The 23,396-nt window shown below is 46.1% G+C and overlaps 1 protein-coding gene across 9 annotated transcripts in view; it reads left to right on the top strand.

Annotated features, from left to right (window-relative positions):
- The window catches only part of LOC126279066 (focal adhesion kinase 1), a 743,693-nt gene that overhangs the window by 319,902 nt on the left and 400,395 nt on the right, over positions 1 to 23,396 (top strand). For 2 of the 9 annotated variants that reach the window (XM_049979506.1, XM_049979511.1), the window contains exon 1: positions 21,053 to 21,180. The exons of 5 other annotated variants lie outside the window; for them this stretch is intronic. In XM_049979506.1, coding sequence (XP_049835463.1) covers positions 21,077 to 21,180 — 104 coding nt within the window. In that variant the 5' untranslated portion in view covers positions 21,053 to 21,076. Of the gene's footprint in view, positions 1 to 21,051; positions 21,181 to 23,396 lie in introns of those variants that run through there. 2 more of the 9 variants (XM_049979504.1, XM_049979512.1) reach the window with 2 other exon arrangements.

Here is a 23,396-nt window from a genome sequence, read left to right as displayed (position 1 = left end):
GTCATATCTCATGAGTCACTAAAATTTCCACCAGGCATCACAATCAGCGTACCAGAATCACTTGAACCCCGTACACGATTTCACGTCGTGTGACCTACCGTCAGAAGCAATATAAAATACCACGAGCCTAACTCTGAATTAAATTCGGAATATACACTACTGGCCACTAAAATTGCCACACCAAGAAGAAATGCAGATGATAAACCGGTATTCATTGGACAAATATATTATACTAGACCTAACATGTGATTACATTTTCACGCAATTTGGGTGCATAGATCTTGAAAGATCAGTTTCCAGAACAACCACCTCTGTAATAATGGCCTTGATACGCCAGGGCATTGAGTCAAACAGAGATTGGATGCCGTTTACAGTTACACCTGCCCATGCAGCTTCAACACGATACCACGGTTCATCAAGAGTAGTGACTGGGATATTGTCACGAGCCAGTTGCTCGGCCACCATTGACCACACGTTTTCAATTGGTGAATGTGCTGGCCAGGGCAGCCGTCGAATATTTTCTGTATCCAGAAAGGCCCGTACATGACCTTCAACATGCGGTCGTGCATTATCCTGCTGAAGTGTAGGGTTCGGCAGGGATCGCATGTAGGGTAGAGCAAGGTCGTAACACATCTGAAATGTAACATCCTCTATTCAAAGTGCCGTCAATGCGAAAAAGAGGTGACCGACACGTGTAACCAATGGCACCCAATACCATCACACCGGGTGATACGCTGGTACGGCGATGACGAATACACCCTTCCAATGTGGCGTTCACCGCGATAACACCAAACACGGATGCGACCATCATGATGCTGTAAACAGAACCTGGATTCATCCGAAAAAATGACGTTTTGCCATTCGTGCACCCAGGTTCGTCGTTGATTACATCATCACAGGCGCTTCTGTCTGCGATGCAGCATCAAGGGTAACCGCAGCCATGGTCTCCGAGCTGATAGTCGATAGTCCCTGCTGCTGCAAACGTCGTCGAAGTGTTTGTGCAGATGGTTGTTGGCTTGCAAACGTCTCCATCTGTTGTCTCAGGGATCGAGACATGGCTGCACGATTCGTTACAGCCATGCGGATAAGATGCCTGTCATCTCGACTTCTAGTGATACGAGGCCGTTGGGATCCAGCACGGCGTTCCGTATTACCCTCCTGAACCCACCGATCCGATATTCTGCTAACAGTCATTGGATCTCGACCAATACGAGCAGTAATGTCGCGATACGGTAAATCGCAATCGCGATAGGCTACAATCCGACCTTTATCAAAGTCGGAAACGTGATGATACGCTTTTCTCCTCCTTACACGAGGCATCAAAACAACGTCTCACCAGGCAACGCCGGTCAGCTGGTGTTTGTGTATGAGAAATCGGTTGGAAACTTTCCTTATGTCAGCACGTTGTAGGTGTCGACACCGGCACCAACCTTGTGTGAATGCTCTGAAAAGCTAATCATTTGCATACCACAGCATCTTCTTCCTGTCGGTAAAATTTCGCGTCTGTAGGACGTCATCTTCGTGATGTAGCAATTTTAATGGCCAGTAGTGTATATTGTGTCCTTTGCGAATGCATCAGCATTTATATAGGTCAAACAATTCGCACAGTAACAGAGTGCTGTACGGGCCACAAGCGACATATTCAACAAAGAGAACTTGACAAGTCGGCTACAGCTGAGCATTGTCTGGAAAATGGAAACAAAATACAAAGGCGGAAGTCTTGACTCGTGCGTCAAAGTACTGGGATTCCGTTACATAGAAGGCGGTCTAGATTAGGATAAATAGCAACCACTTTAACAGAGACCAGGAACACACAATCAGTAGGGTGTGCGAATGGGCTTTGCATGTCGAGAGAAAGCAAAGACGGATACTTGGAGCTTGCAGGGAGTCGGGACCGTCAATCGTGGCGCCGGCCCCTCTCGCCACGTGACGTCACTCAGTGGTAAGCACACTGGATTCGCATTCGGGAGGACGAGGGTTCAATCCCGTCCCCGGCCATCTTGATTTAGGTTTACCGTGATTTCCCTAAATCTTTTCAGGCAAATGCCGGGATGGTTCCTTTGAAAGGGCATGGCCGATTTCCTTCCCAATCCTTCCCTAGCCCGAGCTTGCGCTCCGTCTCTAATGACCTCGTTGTCGACGGGACGTTAAACACTAACCACCACCACCACGTGACGTCACTGCTCCCGCGGAGGGCCAGAGGTGCTCGGTGCTGCCCAACTCGCCTACCGCGCACGCATCGTATCGGTCCTCTCTGATAGGTCGCAGATGCTCCGATGGTGCCTATATAAGCGGAAGGCCGTAACAGCCCCGGCACGCAGTGGCTTTTACTCCTGACGATAATGGCGGAGATAGCCATTCATTTATTCACTTCAAAACTGGGATTTTATTCTGGCATGCAGTCCCGAAGTACTCAGAGGACACATTAAATTTTGCAATGTGGCAGACCGCTAATAGATGTCTCCGAGCAAACCTTGCTGAGCAGAACGTCGCAGCCGAGAGGGTTGTGTAATCAGGCCACGCCAGGCTAGTGACATGGCGCCACTCCACGGAAGCTCCGAGGAGCGATGTTTCAGTGACTTTGCTGGCAAGGCAGATAGTAACGAGGATGAACGCCGCAGCGTGCTCCTTATAGAGGGCGAGTACGTTTTCCCACGGCGGGGACAGGAAGAGGTCTCCGTGTCTGCCCCGGCAGATGGCGCAGCCCTGCGTGACTGCAGAACGACCCGTGGCACGCAACGCCAGCGACAGACACAAACGGGGCGGCGTCATTATGCGGCAGCTCGATGCGCCACCACCCAGGGAGAGCCTGTTCTGTACTGTAGCTACCGAGCTCCGCCGGCGGAAGTGGACTGGGCGACACCTCACCTCACTTGTCTGTCCGTCTCACCAGCTGCTCGCATTACGGCGCTGCTTGTCTCTCAGAGGGCCTCTTACCGCCCTCATTCTTATATCACTACGGTCCTTTCAGTTGAGTTTGTACGTAATGCCCAGCTTCCAAGGTTTTTTCGCTACGATAAAACTGTATTTATTAAAATGAGTGCAGGAATTATTTAATAATGACATATATACAACCGACCCCCCCCCCCCCCTTACCTGGCCACTATCCAGACGCAATTGTTATTATTAGGTCTACAGCTATGCTGGCGCAGTTTTTTCTCGAAATTCGGGACTTTATTGTGAAAAACTTACAAAAAGTTACGATTCAAAATGCTGGCTTTCGTTGGCTACTACTTTTTTTTCCATCTTTCGGGCAGCATACGAATCCCGCGGCGGGAGAACTGGGCGTCTTTTGAGGAGATCCATGAATCGATCCAATTTTGCATTTGTTCACGCGACCGGACGGAAAGTGCTGCTTAGCTAGGCTGTATGCCTTTGAAGAAGGTGGTAGTCAGAGGGAGCAGTGTTTGGAGAATACGACGGCTTGGTTAGAACTTCCTATTTCAACGTTTCCTAGAATGTATTGACAGGCTTGGTGACATGGGATCGAGCATTGTCATACTGCAATATCACCTTTTTAAGGTTATCGCTGTATTGTGGCCGTTTGTCTTTCAGTGCTCTCAAACGCATGAATTGCTTTCGATAATTATCTCCTATGATTACTTCCATAGGTTTCTGTAGCCTCGGAAACCTTCAGTCATCCACTGCCATGTCGGTCTTCGAAATCAAAATCACCGTTCTTAAAGCGTTGAAACCATTCTCTGCATGTTATTTTGCATTTCTTCATGATAAAGCAGAAAATTGACGTTTCGCGCAAATTAAGAGAATTTGTCTTGTAACTTGACGTATTCAATCTAGTGCACCTTCATCATGCAATCACAAATCGGCTAATATTTTGGTGGTGTTATGTTTACAAATTCCTAAGCTTTATTGTGTGACACGACCTATCACCTGCATTACTTGGCGCCATCTATTGCAAACCGGCGTAAGCAAAGTTGTAGATGTAATACATGTTCATTCTTAAGGCCCTTTCACACGCGCAGTATTTATTGTGCAATAATATTGCGTCAATGTATAGCCCCAAAGTGCGAAGCCAACAGAACTGCGTAATATTGTTGCACAATAATTGGGCCCAAGAGGCGTCAATAGAATTCTGCCTTCGTAGCAAACAAGTCGGCGCTCGATGATGTAGAACTCGCATGTATTGCAGTCACAATGTGCTTCAAAAAGAAAAGCAAGAGGAAGCGGCGATGTGCGAAAACGAGACTTGGAAAATGATCTACATACGACCGTACCAACATGCTTAGAGAACGTACAGCAGAACCAGATGGTTAACGGAATTTTTCAAAGAATTGGCGAACTTCATGTCACCTTATGTTACACAGAAAAGACGCTGGTCATATACTCGTCGGATTTCATTTTCCATAATGCCGAATTCATATTCATATGGTATCGTTGTACCAGTTACGCAAATCACGGAGTATCGGCAGGAACTACAGGGATTTGCACGATACCACCGATACGCGGTGCGGTATGTTGCGCCGTACATTGAGCGAGTGTCAGTATTTTTAAAGCTTTGTAGCGTCCTTCAACATATTGTACAAACCGTCAACATGCCCTCAGAGAGTCAATATTATTGGCAATACTCAGTATTGCGCAACCCGCCAGGGTAGCCGAGAGCGCTAACGCGCTGATACCTGGACTCGAGTAGGCGCGCCGGCCCCGGATCGAATGCGGCCGGCGGATTAACGACGAGGGCCGGTGTGCCGGCCAGCCTGGATGTGGTTTTTAAGCGGTTTTACACATCCCGCTAGGTGAATACCGGGCTGGTCCCCACGTTCCGCCTCAGTTAAACGTCTCGCAGACATTTGAAACACATTCGCACTATTCCATGACTTCACTAGACGCAGACAGCTGGAGTACACCTATTCCGTCACGTGGTGTTTGGGGTGGCGGCAGGAAGGGCATCCGGCCACCCTCTAACACTAACACTAACACTGCCACATCAATAGTAACAAGGCAGACCCCACATTGCCGCGGGAATAAGGCCTCAAACGAAAGTGAAACTCCGTGTTGCGCAATAAATATGGAGCTTGTGCGGAACACTTTACGATAAAGTAAAATCAGCGACCAGCCACCATTAAGAGTGATATTTATTGAGAACAAATAGCGCCGTTCCCGGGCTCGAAACGATAGGCTTATTGTCAGACGGATGCTCACGTTTAAAACTACATTCAGCTGATTGTGTATATTGGATGCAGGCTACCTTCTGTGGTGGCGAAAGTAAGGTTATTCGGATGGCCGTGCCCAAAGAACTTCCGTCGCAACGACAGACAGCCAAAATCGCATTTACAGCATATGCCATGAGTACTTTAAACGTGCACGTCTATCTGATGATATGTGTAACAAATAGCTCTGATAACAGTGGCTGCTTGCTGTATTTACTTGTTTCTAAGAATTAAGCTGTATTTTCACACAGCCGCAATCTCACTGTGTCAGTTTTGAAGAAAATTGGTATTGTAGATTCTCGATGTGGTTATAGTCTTTTCCGAATACCGGTTTAATAAAACTTCACACACTAGTCTACCGTACGGAAGTCCCTCCATCGCTACCTGATTGCTGTAACCTGCGTTCAGTTGAACCTGATTACTACATTCAAGCACCTGGTTACTACATTCATGCTTAGGCCTCTTTTTGGAATTATAATACGGCCCCTTCCTCCCTTTGGCCTGCTTCATGCAAGAGCGAGTGATGTGCCCCTATTCAGGGAGTTCCAGTGTGGGCTGTAACTGTCGTATGGCAGCGAAACTAGGTACGTATGCTAATGTGTTAATGTGGAACAATTTACGCTGGAAAAAAAATTAGTTCCAATTTTAGCACTGTGAGTGCGAGAAACGTGTACTGAAATGTTTCCATATGTAGTGGATTAGGAACAGTGTGGGCAGAATAGGTCAAACGAGTGACAAAGGCATAATACTGATTCCATTATTAACCACCGCATACACAATTCGTTTAGTAAGAGCATCGGAAACGAGTACGAGTTGCTGCATCCGTGGTCTACTGTTGCTCGCAGCAGCTACGGTGGAATCCGAGCAGCGAGTTACTGTACACTGGCCTTCAGATCAAGTAGAGACCGAACGTGTCCCGGGTGATCACATGCATTTAGATATCCCCAGAGCCAAAGTCACAGAGATTCACATCACGTGACCTTGCAAGTCGTGCGTCTGGAACACTTCTGCAGATAACGCATTCGTGGAAGGTCTCATTAAGCAGATTTTCCACTGGGCGAGCGACACGACGTGTCGTGCCCCATCTTGCATGAAAACTATGGTTGGCACGCAGTTCCGTTCTTCCAAAGTAGGCGTCTCATGCTGTAGTGGGAGGTCTCGATAACGTGGAGACGCCACGGTATACCTGGCAGGCGATGTGCTCTCGTCAAAGAACTGACCTAGGGGGAAAAAAAAGAGAGAGAGATGGTTGTGAATCCATACCACACAGTCACATACGGCGAGTGCAGTGACTCTTCGTGCACAACACTCTGTTTAACATTACCCCAAATTTGGGCAGTTCTATGTATTCAGTGCACACTGTAGTGTAAAATGTGGCACGACACTCCATAGAATATTGCCTGGCCGCAAGTCATCAACTTCAATCAGTGCCAGAAACCCAAGAGGAAATTCAGAACGTTGCTGTGGATCATGATGTTTCAGTTGCTGCACCGTCTAGATCTTGTACGGGTACCAGTGTAAAATTGACAGCAAATCTTTCCGATTTGTTGACCATGGGATGAACAATTGTCGTCATAGTGAGCAAGCACTAGAACTATCTAGGGCACGTGCTGCATGATCAGTTACAGCAACACACACACACACACACACACACACACACACACACACACACACACACACGCGCGCGCGCGCGCGCGCGCGCGCGCGCGCGCGCGCGCGCGCGCGCGCGCGCACAAACTGTATGCAGTATTTATCAGCCTACCTAAGCTTAGGTTATCCTAAGTGGTTGGCCGGCCGGAGTGGCCGTGCCGTTCTCGGCGCTACAGTCTGGAGCCGAGCGACCGCTGCGGTCGCAGGTTCGAATCCTGCCTCGGGCATGGATGTGTGTGATGTCCTTAGGTTAGTTAGGTTTAAGTAGTTATAAGTTCTAGGGGACTGATGACCTCAGAAGTTAAGTCGCATAGTGCTCAGAGCCATTTGAACCTAAGTGGTTGTGTATATACAGTATTTCGATCTAGATATTAAAAGGGTACTTACTATGAAGTATTGCATTTGCTGCTGCTTGTAACTGCACGGTCTCTTCGTGTTTTTGCAGCAGCTATAACTTGTGTAACTTATGGGGAGAGAAGAAAGAGTAGCTCAAGTACATGTACGCATGACATGCGCATTGTGTAGCCAGCAGTGGAGTGTGGTGATTAGAAGTGAATGGACCGCCGGAGGTATTACTTGAGCAGCCGTAACCGTTGTGCAGCATTTGTTATTGCATAATGGTTGCACGTGTATGACTACCTTGCCAGTGTTCCAATCACAAACAGCTCATAACTGTTGGTAGTGTGTACTAAACGATTGTTGTAACGAAGAAACTTGGGTTCCCTTACGTCATTTGCTAGCTGTGCCAATGTGCAACTTTTTGCAATATTGTAGACGGTGTAACACAGCCGATGAGACAGTCGGACCTTAGATGAGAATCGGTGCTGACCCCCTAGGCGGCTGGGTACTCGGGAGACAGTGGCACTACTGGATCTGTCGGAGAAGACAGCCAGACTTTGCACAGTCACCTTCGCTAAAGTCACCCTGTCAAAACTACTGTAGCCATAAAGGGGGTCAGAAATGGAACTGCAGTCAGAACTTGAGACATTACACGGTCGGAAGACTAGCTCTGCTCCGGTCTGCACCCTTCAACTGCGGCTGCAGCGAGGCGTCGAGTGACGGGGCGCTTAGGAAGAGCCAGTTGGCCCCGCCGAGCTCTGCTGAGTTGGGTCGTGCCCTAGCGTCACACAGCCGCCGTCTCGGCCTTTTGCCAAATACGGTACCGTCTTCCGAGGGTGTAACGAAGAGTGGGACTGTGACTGAACGCGTTGGTTCATTTGGGGGAGGGCACCAAACAGCGTGGTCATCGTTCCCATCGGATTAGGGAAGGATGGGGTAGGAAGTCGGCCGTGCCCTTTCAATGGAACCGTCCCCGAATTTGCCTGAAGCGATTAAGGGAAATCTTGATCATATTGCATAGGGGCAGAGTGCCTCGTTTCTACATAGCCTGCAGCGTCGCTGCTATGTATATGCCGAGCGCGTGTCACACTGCACGCTATCCGTTGAGAGAGCGGAGGATGACGAGTGCGCACCAGGAGCACGGTACGTCATATGGAAACTAGAGCAACAGGCCGCTATGTCGCCTACTGGCGGTCTCGCGAAAGCAGGCTTCCTGCCTAGTCTGACACTGGGCCCTGCGTGTTTTTCGTAAACATGGACGCCGATCCATTATCAGCACAACTCTACGATTCAGAGATTTCCCTTCAACAGCACCTAAACAGATGGAAAACTACCACATCACGCCCAAGTCAGCAGCAATCTTCAACACGCTGTCTCAATTGGCTATGGCATTTCAACAAGCGACAGACGTTTCCAGATGAGCTCACAGGTGGAAATGATGATCCGATGAAATGATGCAGGGGGTCTTCTCCAACTGAAGCTCATTGAAACTTGGGAATCCCCACTGATAAGGCATCAACAAAACAATAAATTGGAACGAATGAATAGCGTGAACAATATAAGAAGCAATCAGTGATAAACGTATAAATAAATAATACACTACTGGCCATTAAAATTGCTACACCAAGAAAAAATGCAGATAAAAGTCCCGTCGATGCGAAAAAGAGGTGACCGAGACGTATAACCAGTGGCACCCAATACCATTACGCCGTGTGATGACGAATACACACTTCCAATGTCGGTTCACCGCGATGTCGCGAAACACGGATGCGACCATCATGATGCTGTAAACAGAACCTGGATTCATGCGAAAAAATGACGTTTTGCCATTCGTGCGCCCAGGTTCGTCGTTGAGTACACCATCGCAGGCGCTTCTGTCTGTGATGCAGCGTTAAGGGTAACCGCAGCCATGATCTCCGAGCTGATAGTCGATGCTGCTGCAAACGTCGTCGAACTGTTCGTCAGATGGCTGTTGTCTTGCAAACGCCCCCATCTGCTGACTCAGGGATCGAGACGTGGCTGCACGATCCGTTACAGCCATTCGGATAAGATGCCTGTCATCTCGACTGCTAGTGATACGAGGCCGTTGGGATCCAGCACGGCGTTCCGTATTACCCTCCTGAACCCACAGATTCCATATTCTGCTAACAGTCATTGGATCTCGCTCAACGCTAGCAGCAGTGTCGCGATACGATAAACCGCAATGGCGATAGGCTACAATCCTCCTTACACGACGCATCACAACAACGTTTCACCAGGCAACGCCGGTGAACTGTTGTTTGTGTATGAGAAATCGGTTGGAAACTTTCCTCATGTCAGCACGTTGTAGGTGTCGCCACCGGCGCGCCAACCTTCTGTGAATGCTCTGACAAACTAATCATTTGCATATCACAGCATCTTCTTCCTGTCGGTTAAATTTCGCGTCTGTAGCACGTCATCTTCGTGGTGTAGCAATTTTAATGGCCAGTAGTGTACGTAATTAATGGTGAGTTAGTTCGAAGTCGTTAACTTTGTGTTACAGCCAGACTTTCCGCAGATGAAATACAGTTCCGATATTTCATCTGTTTTATCTGAAGCTCAGGAAGAAGGGATTGTAATAAATTATTTGATTTAGTAAAACTCATTATAGAATACTTAACGAATTTCACAGGATCATCAGCGAGCTTAGTAAATGTAGGATGGAATTCTCCCTCGTCTTCTCTAACTCTGAATAGAGCGTGAACCCAGTAACGACGTTCCTTCCTTTCCGCCTCTTGTTTTCTTCTCAGCAAAACTAAATAAGTCCAGAGAGCCGCAACAACATTCTCGTCTATTTGCTCTATTGGTGACAGCACTCCGCTCGCACACTGTACGCTATAGGGGAGAGCGCGCGACGGACACAGTCGGAACACGGTACCCAGTGTGCAAACCGCACTTACTATAGGCTATAGAGTGTAGGGCACATGCCGCGCTTTCCAGCCCAGCTGAGCTGCCACCCCCCCCCCCCCCCCCCCCCCCCCCCTCATGCTCTTTTCGTCATAATGCCACGCCAGCCATCTGAGCCACCGGCTGCGGTTCCTCTGTGACCAAGGCCTTGATGCTCTGCGGTCGCCTCCACATTTGCTCCGCATTCTCCCAAACACTTCATCGAGACGGACTGTATAACCGCAACCACACCGCCATATGTCGTTGGACTAAAAAATGACAAGTCTGTTTTTCATTTCCGCTCCTGGATAAGTGCCTCCCGTAGACTCCTTACTGAAATTACCGTATTCGACGGTAGTTATGCCAGCAGATGCTTCCGTAAGGTTCGCATTGCCGTTTACCCACCTGCCACAAAGTCACCGTTCCGTCTTTTCCTGACTATCGGCCCGTCGGCTATCCACTCGCTAGTCTCCATCTCATTATCACTATCATTACAATCCCCCGTACTACTCCCAACTTTCCGTGATCAATTTCGTCCTCTTTCTTCAACTCCTAGCAGTTACCACCACGCAACTGCTTTAGCGCCAGTGTTTGGATACACTGGTGTCCAACATTAAAAAAACAAACGGAAATTTTGCAAAGTTGCGTTTATTTTTCCTCGAAACAGTATAAAAAATGATGGTAAAGCAGAAACAATGTAAAGAATACACAACATGTACAATTACAATACGCATAACGGTACACAAAAATGTTCTTCGTTTTTTTTCAGCTTAACGAATTTACACACACGTTCTGACAACTGGTAAATGTGGTCAGTATGGGGTGTGACCACCTTCGGCAGCAATACAGGCCTGACAACGATGGGACATGCTGTGAATGATATCATCAATATAGTGTCAAGCCAATAATGCCTATCCTATCTGCAGAACTGTTCGCAAGTATAGGAGTGTGGTTGGTGAATTCTGACTTGATGCATCGCTTCTCCCAAGGACATGCCGGTCATGCTCTATGCGACTGAAATCGAGAGTGTGAGCAGTCCACACCGTTCGTGCAATATCTTCAGTTTCCAAGGAAACATCAACCACCCAAGCTCTGTGAGCTCGAGAATTATCATCCATCAGTACGGAGTCGGGGCCCACAGTTTTCCACAACAGCACTTGAAGTGCAAAGATCTCGTCACAATACCTGCCAGCACTTAAACCTTGCCGATTCACCCGTACAGTTTCATGAACAGGAGTTCGAGATGTCAACATAATCCCTCCCCACACCGTTAGGGATCCTCCTATATATCCGTCCCTTCCCACAGTGAGTGGGTCCCAAAATCGTGTTCCAAATTCCCTCCATAAGCGAATCTACCGAGAATCACTCTACAGATCAAATCGGGACTAATCTGTGAGAAGAACATGGGCTCACTTTTCCACCGTCCAGGTGGCATGTTGATGACTCCACTCTAGAAGTTTCTTTCTGTGAAGCCGCGTCAGAGGTATACATACAGCAGGTCTCTGACAGTAAAGACCACTCTGCCGAAACCTATACACTGTTTGCCACGTCCAGTGGATGCTGCGAGGGCGGTAACTTCGTTCCCTTAAAGTTAAATAACAGCCCTCGTTTCCTGATGTCACACATGGTCGGACCTTCCCTCGTCATCGGGATAAAGTTTCGGTCTCTAAAAACTGACGCCTCATTCGTGAAACAACAGAAAGATTCACATTAAGCAGTCGGACCATATGAGTTTGCGACTGTGCTGTTTCCATTCTTCCCATGGCCCTACATGGCAGAGTCTGTAGGCGTCTTCTCTGTGTCATACTGCGCCGTCTATAACTTTGTACTTATCGATTGTGAATGTGGGTTTACCTGCAAACACTATCCCATTTTGATAGATGTCATGACTTCGTCGTTGGCGTGATTGTACCTTGATCGGAATGGCATCTTCCGTGCAGAACACGATCATGCTGACCTTTGTTGAGAGTTTGTATGATTATATCGTGAATTAGACACTGAACAAGGAAGAAGCGGTTTATTGCTTTAATTTGAGGCGCTAGAGCAGTTTTCGCACTGTTCTACAATTATGGGACGCAATTTTGATGTTCCTGGAGAACGAAAATTAAAAGTGAATATCAAGGCCGGAAAAACTCAGCTCGCCCTGTTCGTCTATGAGATTCAGAGCGCCGTAGACAAAAGCGGTTACGCTGACGCCGTGTTTCTTGATTTCTGGAACGCATGAGATTGCGTTGTTCTACTGATTATTTACCGTGCTACCGAGTGGGGCGAAGTAAAGTCTGATCGAGATTCCTCTCCTAACTATTTCAGCCCACTTGCCAACATCTGCTGATCGAACTTTTTTCCCGGCCGGTGTGGCCGAGCGGTTCCAGGCTCTTCAGTCTGGAACCGCGCGACCGCTACGGTCGCAGGTTCGAATCGTGCCTCGGGCATGGATCTGTGTGATGTCCTTAGGTTAGTTAGATTTAACTAGTTCTAAGTTCTAGGGGGACTAATGACCTCAGATGTTAAGTCACATGGTGCTCAGAGCCATTTGAACCATCGAACTTCTTTCTCGAAGGGCAGCAGTTAGTGCTGGAAGTTATGGATACAAGTCCAACATCTAACTATTGAAATAAATGTGAGGCTTCTCGTTAAGAGCGTCTCGTATATTGTGCTCTTCTTTACAACAACTGTGTACTGCAGAGTTGTTATTTCTTCTTCTTTCTTTCTTCGTTTGGGTCATCTAAAGACCGCGCACCAATTTCAATGCTTCCTACTTTGTTGTTCTTTCTTTTTCCTCCAGTATTGTTTCATCCTTTCACTACGTATCCTTTTTCTCTCCTCGGACCATTTTGACCCTGCCTTCTTCTCCCTCCTGCCTTGGAATCCCATTTTTAACACTTCTCTCTCTCTCTCTCTCTCTCTCTCTCTCTCTCTCTCTCTCTCTCTCTCTCTCTCTCTCTCTCTCTCTGTTGCATCTGTTTCACTTGTGTTGTTACTTTCCAAATATCTCCTAACTTCTTGAATCCATGCTATTGTTGACTACTTGCCCCAAAGATATTTAAAAATATGTTTGGTTAACCTGTTGCTGTTCATTCTGTATAAGCGTCCAAAAAATAGCGGTCGCCTCTTTCGTAGTGTTTCATTTGTGTTTTCTATGTTGCGATAAACTTCCATCATTGCTTCTTAATTTCCATACCTCTGTATTTTTTTGGTGGTCCAAGTATTTTTCGAATGATTTTTTTTTCTAGGACTTCAAGTTTGTGTAATTTGTAGTTCAGTACTAAACATTCACTTGCATAAAGACATTCTCGTTTTACTACTGTGTTGTAGTGCTGTATCTTCAAATTTTTAGACAGACACCTTTTGCAGTAGTCATTCCTAGTTATTCCGTAAGCTCTCTCCATTTTATGTACTCTTTCTTATATAGCGAATTTTTCTAAGCCATTTTCTTGCATAATTTCTCCCAAATATTTAAATTTATTTACCCTCTTTATCTGGCCAATATCAGTTGCTAGGGATTTCGTAGCATTTTTTTTATATGTCACAAATTTTGCTTTTTTCTGCAGATATTCTTAAACCTGCTTTTTTGGCTATTTCTTCTAAGAGATTGATTTGTATTCCAGCATATGTTAGGTTTTCAGAAAGAATGGCAAAATCATCCGCAAATGCTAAACAGTGAATTTCAATACCTTTTTTGTTAGTTCCCAGTCTGATTGTTGTTACATTATTTGGAACATCACGATAACATCGATACGGACAAAGTCCAAAACTGTCTGTCTTAATAAACAGATTTCAGTTGAAAGTAAATTTTCTCGTCGACCCCTGACGTCATAGGCATTGTCGCGGCCGTTCTTCCTGTGCGGCTCCATTTCTCCATGGGAACGTCCTGACGACGTGAAAGAAACCGCCTGACCAAGTAGGCACCGCGAGCGTGGCACAAGTAGAATCGTTGTCCCGGCTTGCAGATACACTGCGTCCATCCGACTCATGATACACGCGCTTAAATAAAACGTACATCCAAACAGTAGATTATCTAATCCATTACGAAAATAAATCCTTTATAGTGGCGATCGTCATTCGTCGGTTCGAAAAATCCTTGTCCAACACATCACTTTATCAAAGTAATACGTCACACTACAAGATACAGTTTCACACTCTCGGTTAGTGAACAGAATATCAGCTTACCGAGTATCAGACAGAATTTCTTCGCAAATAGCGTATAAGCTCTACAAACGCAAAGCCAATATCGACATGACACCCTGGGAGTGTTACAGTGTCGGTGATATTTATTGTTTATCTTACTGATCTAATTTGTGACATCGGAACCTCCATGAAACTGTAGACAATACGATTATCTGAGGAAGGTACCAACGTCAGAAGAATGTAGGCTTCCAGAGGATCGATGAATGGTGCAGGGACTGGCAGTTAACCTTCCTCGTAAATAAATGTAACCCATTGCACATATAGACGAAGAAATCCACTGCTATTCGATTACACTGTTACTTCCTCGTAAAGGAGATTCCTAGACTGAGAATCATCGGAAGAATGTTAACGAATTGTAATTCACCTACGAAGAAATTGGCTTACAAAACACTCGTTCGATAAATTCTTCAGTATTGTTCACGAGTCTGGAACCTGGAACCGTTAACAAGTAGGAGGGGGGGGGGGGGGGAGGGCGGAGAGAGAGAGAGAGAGAGAGAGAGAGAGAGAGAGAGAGAGAGAGAGGTGGGGGGCATTTCCTCGCGGGATTGTTTACACGGTGCAAGTGCGGCTTCACAAGTAAACCAACCCAAAGGATTCACTTCGATTTTAATAGGCTTTGAAGGTGGTATGTTGAGCAAAATAATAGACACATGTTTCGTTATACCTGCCCATACGGCCGTGAAGGTGGTGAAACAACCTCTTGCAAAAACTGAGTTTAGTATTTCTGAATGAATACCGTTGAAACGATGACAGATACAAGGAAAAAAAAACACTGAAAATAAAAAGTTCCGTCGTTCTTAATGCACGTTTCAACGGTGCAACTAGATTTATCTGAAAAATCTTTTTTTTCCAAATCTTCTGTGCTTGATACCGAAAATCAAACAGCATTCATCATTCTTTGACACGAACATCAATTTTGCACGTTCTCACTATTGTACAGATCTACAATAATGTTACAACATTAATTTACAAGCAATTTGAAGTATAAAATTATTAAATCTGAAAATGTTACGACCTGAAAAAATACAGCAAATGTAAAAAGAAAACATAAATAAAGCATAATGTTTAAGATGAATAAAATTTGTAATCTTTGGAAAGGACTTATTAAACAACCCAACATAACGATTCTCATTAAAGCGGACATTGGGTTCGTGTGCTGCGCTGTGGAGACATTTCTAGCTTACTTCTGACAAATGTGCCTTTGGGATATCAATTCATTATATTTGAATGATTTTTGTATTACTTGGCCACGAGCTATGCTATTCGTCGAATGTGAAAATAAGAAATAAAATAGTGTGGGGATTTCGAAAAAAAATTCTTTTTCGATAAATCTGGGTACATCATTGTAACATACAATAAAATCGATAGAACTTTTATTTGAAGTTTTTTTTTTATATCTATCACCGTTTCAGTGTTATTCATTCAGAAATACTAAACTAAGTTTTTGTCAAGGGGTTTTTCACTCTCTTATTTTCCTCTACACTAGAACATGTTAAAGCTGATCAAAATCGAAGTGTATGCTTTGTGTAGGTTTACCTGCGAGATGCTCGACAATTGTGGCAGACTCTACAAGAGAGATGATGTGCATCACGGAGAGGTTTACTGTAGAAATTTTGAGAGCGTACTTCCTGGGGGAAGTCAGACAGCATATCATTTCCTCTCCCTCATATACGTCTCGTGAAATGCTCACAATGACAGAATTAGATTTTGGACGTAGCGTTACGTCACCGACATACATTTTTGCCAAGCACTAGTCGTGAATGGAACGGGAGGTAGTGGCACCGGAAGTAGCCTCGGCAACGCACCGTGAAGTGACTTGCGGAATACGGACGCAGATTTAAAACCCTCCTTTCGTTGCCGGTGTGGCCGGCCGGTGTGGCCCGGGCGGTTCTAGGCGCATCAGTCCGGAACCGCGCGACCGCGACGGTCGCAGGTTCGAATCTTGCCTCGGGCATGGATGTGTGTGATGTCCTTAGGTTAGCTAGGTTTAATTAGTTCTCTAAGTTCTAGGGGATTGATGACCTCAGATGTTAAGTCCCATAGTGCTCAGAGCCATTTTTTTAAAAAAGTTGTGTGACGCATGTTGCACTGTTTCATTTTCAGACGCATTAGAAGCTTTTTCTCGAAACCCCGTTTACAGAAAGCACTGGGACGTTCCTTTAATGCTTTCCTCGGAGCTGCTGTGACGCCGCTTCGCTCTAAATCACACTCAGGGCCGCGGTAAGAAAGCACACGCTCTTGGAAATGTGTGCCGCACGACACAAATTGCACGACCTACTGAAAGGCGGATTTCATTGGAAACGTTCATTGGAGGACCCAGGTTAATTCTTAGTATTACCAGACACTACGTAAGCTTCGCCAGCCTCGCTTCGATCCACGATACCGGGTTTAACTTGGACTGCTCTCAAGTCAGTTATTAAGGCCCTGTACCTACTCTAATACTCTCAGGATTGAATTCAGACTTCTGGACTGGAATACGTACACGGTTATACACAGCCGAGTTACATTAATGTGACCACCGTCTGTGTTCGACGCCAACGTGACACACCATTCAGACGGCAGGTGGCAGCACCAGCAGTTGAGGGCCACATAAAGCACGTCGAGAGGGCCGTGGGAAGCCATGTAGTGGTTGCCGTCATGCGGAAATGGTGAGATTTATCTAACGTACAAATGGGCAGGATCATTAGCCTTCGGGCTAATGCTAGAAGCAGTTCCTAAACGGATAGGGATAGGTAAGTATACCGTGCGTGGCAAAGTTACTGGACAGCGTTATAATGCGCAAACAAAATTAACACTCTGTCGCCTATATAAACATTGGACTTCAAAAACTACTAACAAATAAAGCAGGTACTTATGTGCGGATACTGAAATTACGATCGGTCGAGAATGGCGACTGCTCGTCCAAACTTCTACACAAAACGTTCACTAGTACACTTAATAATGCCGAACTGTTGGTTTAAAAATGATTTCAATTTGAAAGGTAAATCGGGGTGATCAGATTATTTGAATGGAAAATGAGATTTTTCATGGTGGTGGTATTGAAATAAAGCAGCTCACACGTGCAGAACTCTTCCATGTATCACGTCGAAGCATCCGAAGCATCAAAAGGAGGGAGAGAGAGAGAGAGAGAGAGAGAGAGAGAGAGAGAGAGAGAGAGAGAGAGAGAACTTCAAGCAACGGTTTATAGTACTAAACTGCCTAGAATTTGTTAAATGAGCGCCACAACCACCATCACCATCAACGCCAATACTACCAAGTCATGGTAGCCAAAATTGTCATCTTGTATGGTCAGCCACATGGTGTAGATCATGATACTCTCTTAGAAAAACTCAGATTCTATGGAACTGATAGTTTTTCACACTTATAGTTTGAATCATACTTGACAACCAGAAAGCAAAAGGTTGTGCTGAAAAATTCAAACAATGTTAGAAAGGCGGCAAAATTGACTGGGATAAAATCACGAAGGAAGCCTCACAGGGTTCAATTTTGGGTCCATTCCAATTCCTTATATAAGTGAAGGACCTTAACATTTAAAAAACAAAGTTGGTACTTTTTGCAGACTATACTACTGTTATAAGTAATCCTTTTAGAGAGAAAGCAACAGAAGCGTTACTAAATGATATTTTCCAAGCAATTATTAAGTGGTTCTCAGAATCAGAAAATGGACTCTCCCTTAATTTTGAGAAAAAGTACTGCATTTAGTTCTGCACAACGAATAGAGTCATACTAACAAACGATGTCGCACATGACGAGGAGTCAGTAAGTAGGGTAGAATACTCCAAATTTTTCGGTGTACATATTGATGAAAACTTTAACTGGAAGACACATATTAATTAGCTTCTCAAACACTTAAGTGCTGTTGGTCCTGCTTTTCCTATAACTGATAAACTTCGAAACAAACGTACCAACTTTCTGTATATTTCGCGTATTTCCGCTTAATAACATCATATGGAGTAATTTTCTGGGATAACTCATCACATAGAAACAAAGTTAAAAATGGCTCTGAACACTATGGGACTTAACTTCTGACGTCATCAGTCTCCTAGATATTAGAACTACTTAAATCTAACTAACCTAAGGACATCTCACACATCCATGCCCGAGGTAGGATTCGAACCGGCGACCGTAGCGGTCGCACTGTTCCAGAACTGAAGCGCCTAGAACCTCTCGGACACTCTGGCCGGTATAGAAGGAAAGTATTGATCGCACAAAAACCTACAGTAGAGTAATGTGTAGTGTTGACGCAGAAATTTCATGTAGGTACCTCTGCAAGGAGCTAGACATTTTAAGTGCGTTGTTGACACATATTTTCACTGATTAAATTGGTCATAAATAAGTAATCCATCCCAACTTGAGAAGAACAGTGATGCACCTACCTACAAAAAAATGAAATTTATGACCTACAGTTACAGCTGTCAGTGGTTCGGGGAGGAGTTCGGAATGCTGCGATAAAACTTTTTGATCATTTGCCCAAAAACATTAAATGTGTGATAGGCAACGAAGCCAGTTCTAAGTCTAAATTTAAAATCATGTATCCATGGTATTCCTTCTATTCCACAAACGAATTTCTACTTAAAAACTGCTAGCCAGTAAAAAGAAAGAAACTCTTTTGTAAGTGTCGTTGCATGAGAAGGAATAACATACCGTGTTCGTTAATGTTAATACTAATAATGTCTACATATACCGTAAACTGACTCGTTCCACTTCATTTCGGTAAAGGAATCATTCAGATGATCCATGGAATACCTAAATCTACACTACTGGACATTAAAATTGCTACACCAAGAAGAAATGCAGATGATAAACGGGTATTCATTGGACAAATATATTATACAAGAACTGACAAGTGATAACATTTTCACGCAATTTGGGTGCATAGATCCTGAGAAATCAGTATCCAGAATAACCACCTCTGGCCGTAAAAACGGCCTTGATACCCCTGGGCATTGACTCAAACAGAGCTTGGATGGCGTGTACAGGTACAGCTGCCCATGCACCTTCAACAAGATACCACAGTTCATCAAGAGTAATGACTGGCGCATTGTGACGAGCCAGTTGCTCGGCCGCCATTGACCAGACGTTTTCGATTAGTGAGAGATCCGGAGAATGTGCTGGCCAGGGCGACAGTCGAACATTTTCTGTATCCAGAAAGGCCCGTACAGAACCTGCAACATGCGGTCGTGCATTATCCTGCTGAAATGTAGGGTTTCGCTGGGATCGAATGAAGGGTAGAGCCACGGGTCTTAACACATCTGAAATGTAACGTCCACTGTTCAAAGTTCCGTCAGTGCGAACAAGAGGTGACCGAGACGTGTAACCAATGGCACCCCATACCATGATGTCGGGTGATACGCCAGTATGGCGATGACGAATACACGCTTCCAATGTGGGTTCATCGCGATGTCGCCAAACACGGATGCGACCATCATCATCCTATAAACAGAACCTGGATTTATCCAGAACAATGACGTTTTGCTATTCGCGCATCCAGGTTCGTCGTTGAGTACACCATCGCAGCGCTCCTGTCTGTGATGCAGCGTCAAGGGTAACCGCAGCGATGGTCTCCGAACTGATAGTCCATGCTGCTGCAGACGTCGTTGTACTGTTCGTGCAGATGGTTGTTGTCTTGCAAACTTCCCCATATGTTGACACAGGGATCGAGACGTGGCTGCACGATCCGTTACAGCCATGTGGATAAGATGCCTGTCATCTCGACTGCTAGTGATACGAGGCCGTTGGGATCCAGCACGGCGTTCCGTATTACCCTCCAGAACCCACCTATTCCATATTCTGCTAACAGTCATTGGATCTCGACCAACGCGAGCAGCAATGTCGCGATACGATAAACCGCAATCGCGATAGGCTACAATCCGACCTCTATCAAACCTGATGGTACGCATTTCTCCTCCTTACATCACAACAACGTTTCACTAGGCAACGCCGGTCAACTGCTGTTTGTGTATGAGAAATCGGTTGGAAACGTTTCTCATGTTAGCACGTTGTAGGTGTCGCCACCTGCACCAACGTTGTGTGAATAGCTTTTCTGCTCTGAAAAGCTAATCATTTGCATATCACAGCATCTTCTTCCTGTCGGTAAAATTTCGCGTCTGTAGGACGTCATCTTCGTGGTGTAGCAATTCTAATGGCCAGTAGTGTAATTAACCACCACCTCCACCACCACCACCTCCAATAACAACAGTGCTATGAAGTCACCGCCCCATATCTGCCGTCTTCATCTCTAGTTATCACTCAGGTACCAAATCACCATCATTGTCATAACCTTTGCCTCGTTGTTAACCTCGCGTTGAGTGACCGTAAGGTCCTCCTCTTCTGCTTTCTCCTTCATTTCGTCGTCGTCTTCGTGCTCCTCCTCCACCTCCCCCTTCTAACACCCTCCCTCCTCATGACCCTTGGATATGAACATCGCCAACATCTGTAGTACGACTGCCTCCACCACCATTAAGTCCAACAGCAACAAGAAGAGAAATGCCGTATCCGCGAATTATGCGATTTACTAACATCGTCCCAACCAAGCACAGACCGCAACGTACTTTGTGGTGCGACCTGCACTGTCCGGGTTACCGACTGATTGTTTTCTCGAGGCTGTCACCGCGATACTGAGTCACACTGCGTGGCCGGGCCAAGTGACAACTGACTGGACGGGACGAGATAAAGTATCGGCCGATAAGCTGAGACACACACACGCAGGTTTTGTCCGTGGCCGTGGCTGTGCTCCGGCAGTAGGCGGGCTCCCGCGACGCCATGCGATGCGCAGCGCCCATTCTCCGCGCCACACGGACACCGAGCTCTGTACCAGACGGGCCACGATGCGCCGGCTGTCTTTCAGACGCCGTGACCACGCCGGCTACGGCCGCATCAGGCGGCGCCTGCCGGACACACCACACGGACCGGCCGACGCTTCCAGCCGCAGGTCAGTCAGAAGTCTGCCCAGGTCACCTCCTCCTGCGGAGCGTACCCTCGAACACCTGCAGACCGCCGTCAAGTCAGACACGGCGTGCAGTCTATCATCGAAATGTTGCTGGTTTTTTGTGTGTATACGGTTAGAGCAAGTACTGTCGTGTAACGCTGCGGCAGCGTGCGCTTAAGCGTTCCACGCATCAGCTGACTCACAACTTTCCAGTCTAGTTACATGTAACTGCAGACGTGGCGGCGCGTAACGTTACCGCGTATTTCCGCAATTTCGGCTGTCTGGTTAGCAGTTCTCACAATCATTAGTGGAAGGTAACGCAAGAGTCGGCTTTCTCGGTGGAAAAACTAATATTTTTATTAGCCTCCTGCCCTTGTTCGTTTCCACTGAGCTATAGTAATTAGTAACGGAAGAGACAACAAGTGAAAAAGGAAAAGGGAATCGAGAATTTTTTTTTTTTCTCTCCATGAATTCATCCACTCAAGTCCGCACCGTGCACCGTCGTCATCGAGGCTACAAGGTCACTAAAAGTAGTGCGGCAGCGGATAGCGTCCTGGTGGGAATTCTTTGCTCCGTTTCCTTCTGCCGGCAGCTGCACCCACTACACAGCCACGTAGGCTTAACAAAAACCTTGGCGTTGCTCACAGGCTTGTGAGTGAGCGACTGTCGGCTAGAAGACACCATTTTGCTTCCTTAATTTCTGACGATCGGGAATGTTACCATTGCTGACGATCGTGAATGTTACCTTCGCATACTGCACAATACTTTGGTAAACGGCTAAAGACGTTTCCAAACTTTCGCCTTTTCCTCAGGTTTCAAACCACGTGCTAGCTACTGATCAGCCAAGAATTGAGAAAACGCGCCTAGGAAACAGAATGACAGCTCGTGTGGATACATTTGTAACAATAGAGAAATATAAACCGCCGTGAGATTGACAACATTCGTAGTACAGTCCCCTTTACAGTGCACTTCCCCAGTGTGTTACGTGACACTTGCGTGAATCACTCTTTGTCCTCCTTTCACCAAGCCGCAAGTTTTCGTGACACAGTTCCGAGCCTCGCCGATTTTCTTAATCAATAGTCCCTCCAGTTGCGGATATGTCTCCGTAATATCCTTTCTTCCAGGAGTGCTAGTTCTGCAAGGTTCGCAGGAGAGCTTCTGTGAAATTTGGAAAGTAGGAGACGAGGTACTGGCGGAAGTAAAGCTATGAGGACGGCGCGTGAGTCGTGCTTGGGTGGGGCGCGTGAGTCGTGCTTGGGTAGCTCAGATGGTAGAGCACTTGCCCGCGAAAGGCAAAGATCCCGAGTTTGAGTCTCGGTCCGGCACACAGTTGTAATCTGCCAGGAAGTTTCATGTTTGTTTTACTGCGCGACCAGTTTCTGCTCTTATATTAAAGTCATTTTCTAGTCAAATCTGAAAATTGCGCTGGGTCAGGTAAAGATATATTTTCAAACTAGTCTTGGGGTGGTCATTCATGAGTTCAGTACACAACTCAGGAGCAGCAGCGCTCTCCGAACATGGAGAAACAGGCAAGTGAACGGTTTCGTTTGCCGATGTTTATCTCAGCGTAGTCGTTTCGAATCGCCGACGTACAAAAATTTTCAAGGCATTATCTCGCAGCCGTGATTTACTGAAGCAAAGTTGTCTACTTCCTTTAACAAAGGAAACTGCAACAGAGCCCGTGGTTAAATTCCAGACCTCATTGCAGCGCCATTTAGATTGAGAGCATAGGGTACTGTTGATTTGGTACAGTGCCTTCATAGTTACGTACTTGGTGCCGGCAGCACATAAAAGATCCAGAAAATCAGTGAGAAAACAGCCTAGATCGCGATGGTACTTTATTAAAGTGACAGGTTTTAGCCTGGGCTTAGGCCCTCTTGAGGCAGTACCACCAGCCGATCAGACAGTACCATCAACTGAACTTGACGATGCGTAGAACAGGGAGTTGACCTCACCAGTTTTAGCGACTGAGGTCAACTGACTGTTCTACGCATCGTCAAGTTCAGCTGATGGTGCTGTCTGTAGATGGCTTAAGGCTAGGCTAAAATCGGTCATTTCAATAAGGTACCATTGAGATCTAAATTGTTTTCTCACTGATCTTATATAGATACAATGTTACATAAAAGATGAATTCGAAAACATATCGGGTACCCGAACACAAGGCGTCCCAAGTCACTTCAGATGCGAACCCTCTGTAAAATCTTCCCTCTTTCCCCCAG

This window comes from Schistocerca gregaria, chromosome 6 (assembly GCF_023897955.1).
Source record: "Schistocerca gregaria isolate iqSchGreg1 chromosome 6, iqSchGreg1.2, whole genome shotgun sequence".
Lineage (NCBI taxonomy): Eukaryota > Metazoa > Arthropoda > Insecta > Orthoptera > Acrididae > Schistocerca > Schistocerca gregaria.
This window is presented reverse-complemented; position numbering and strand designations above follow the sequence as displayed.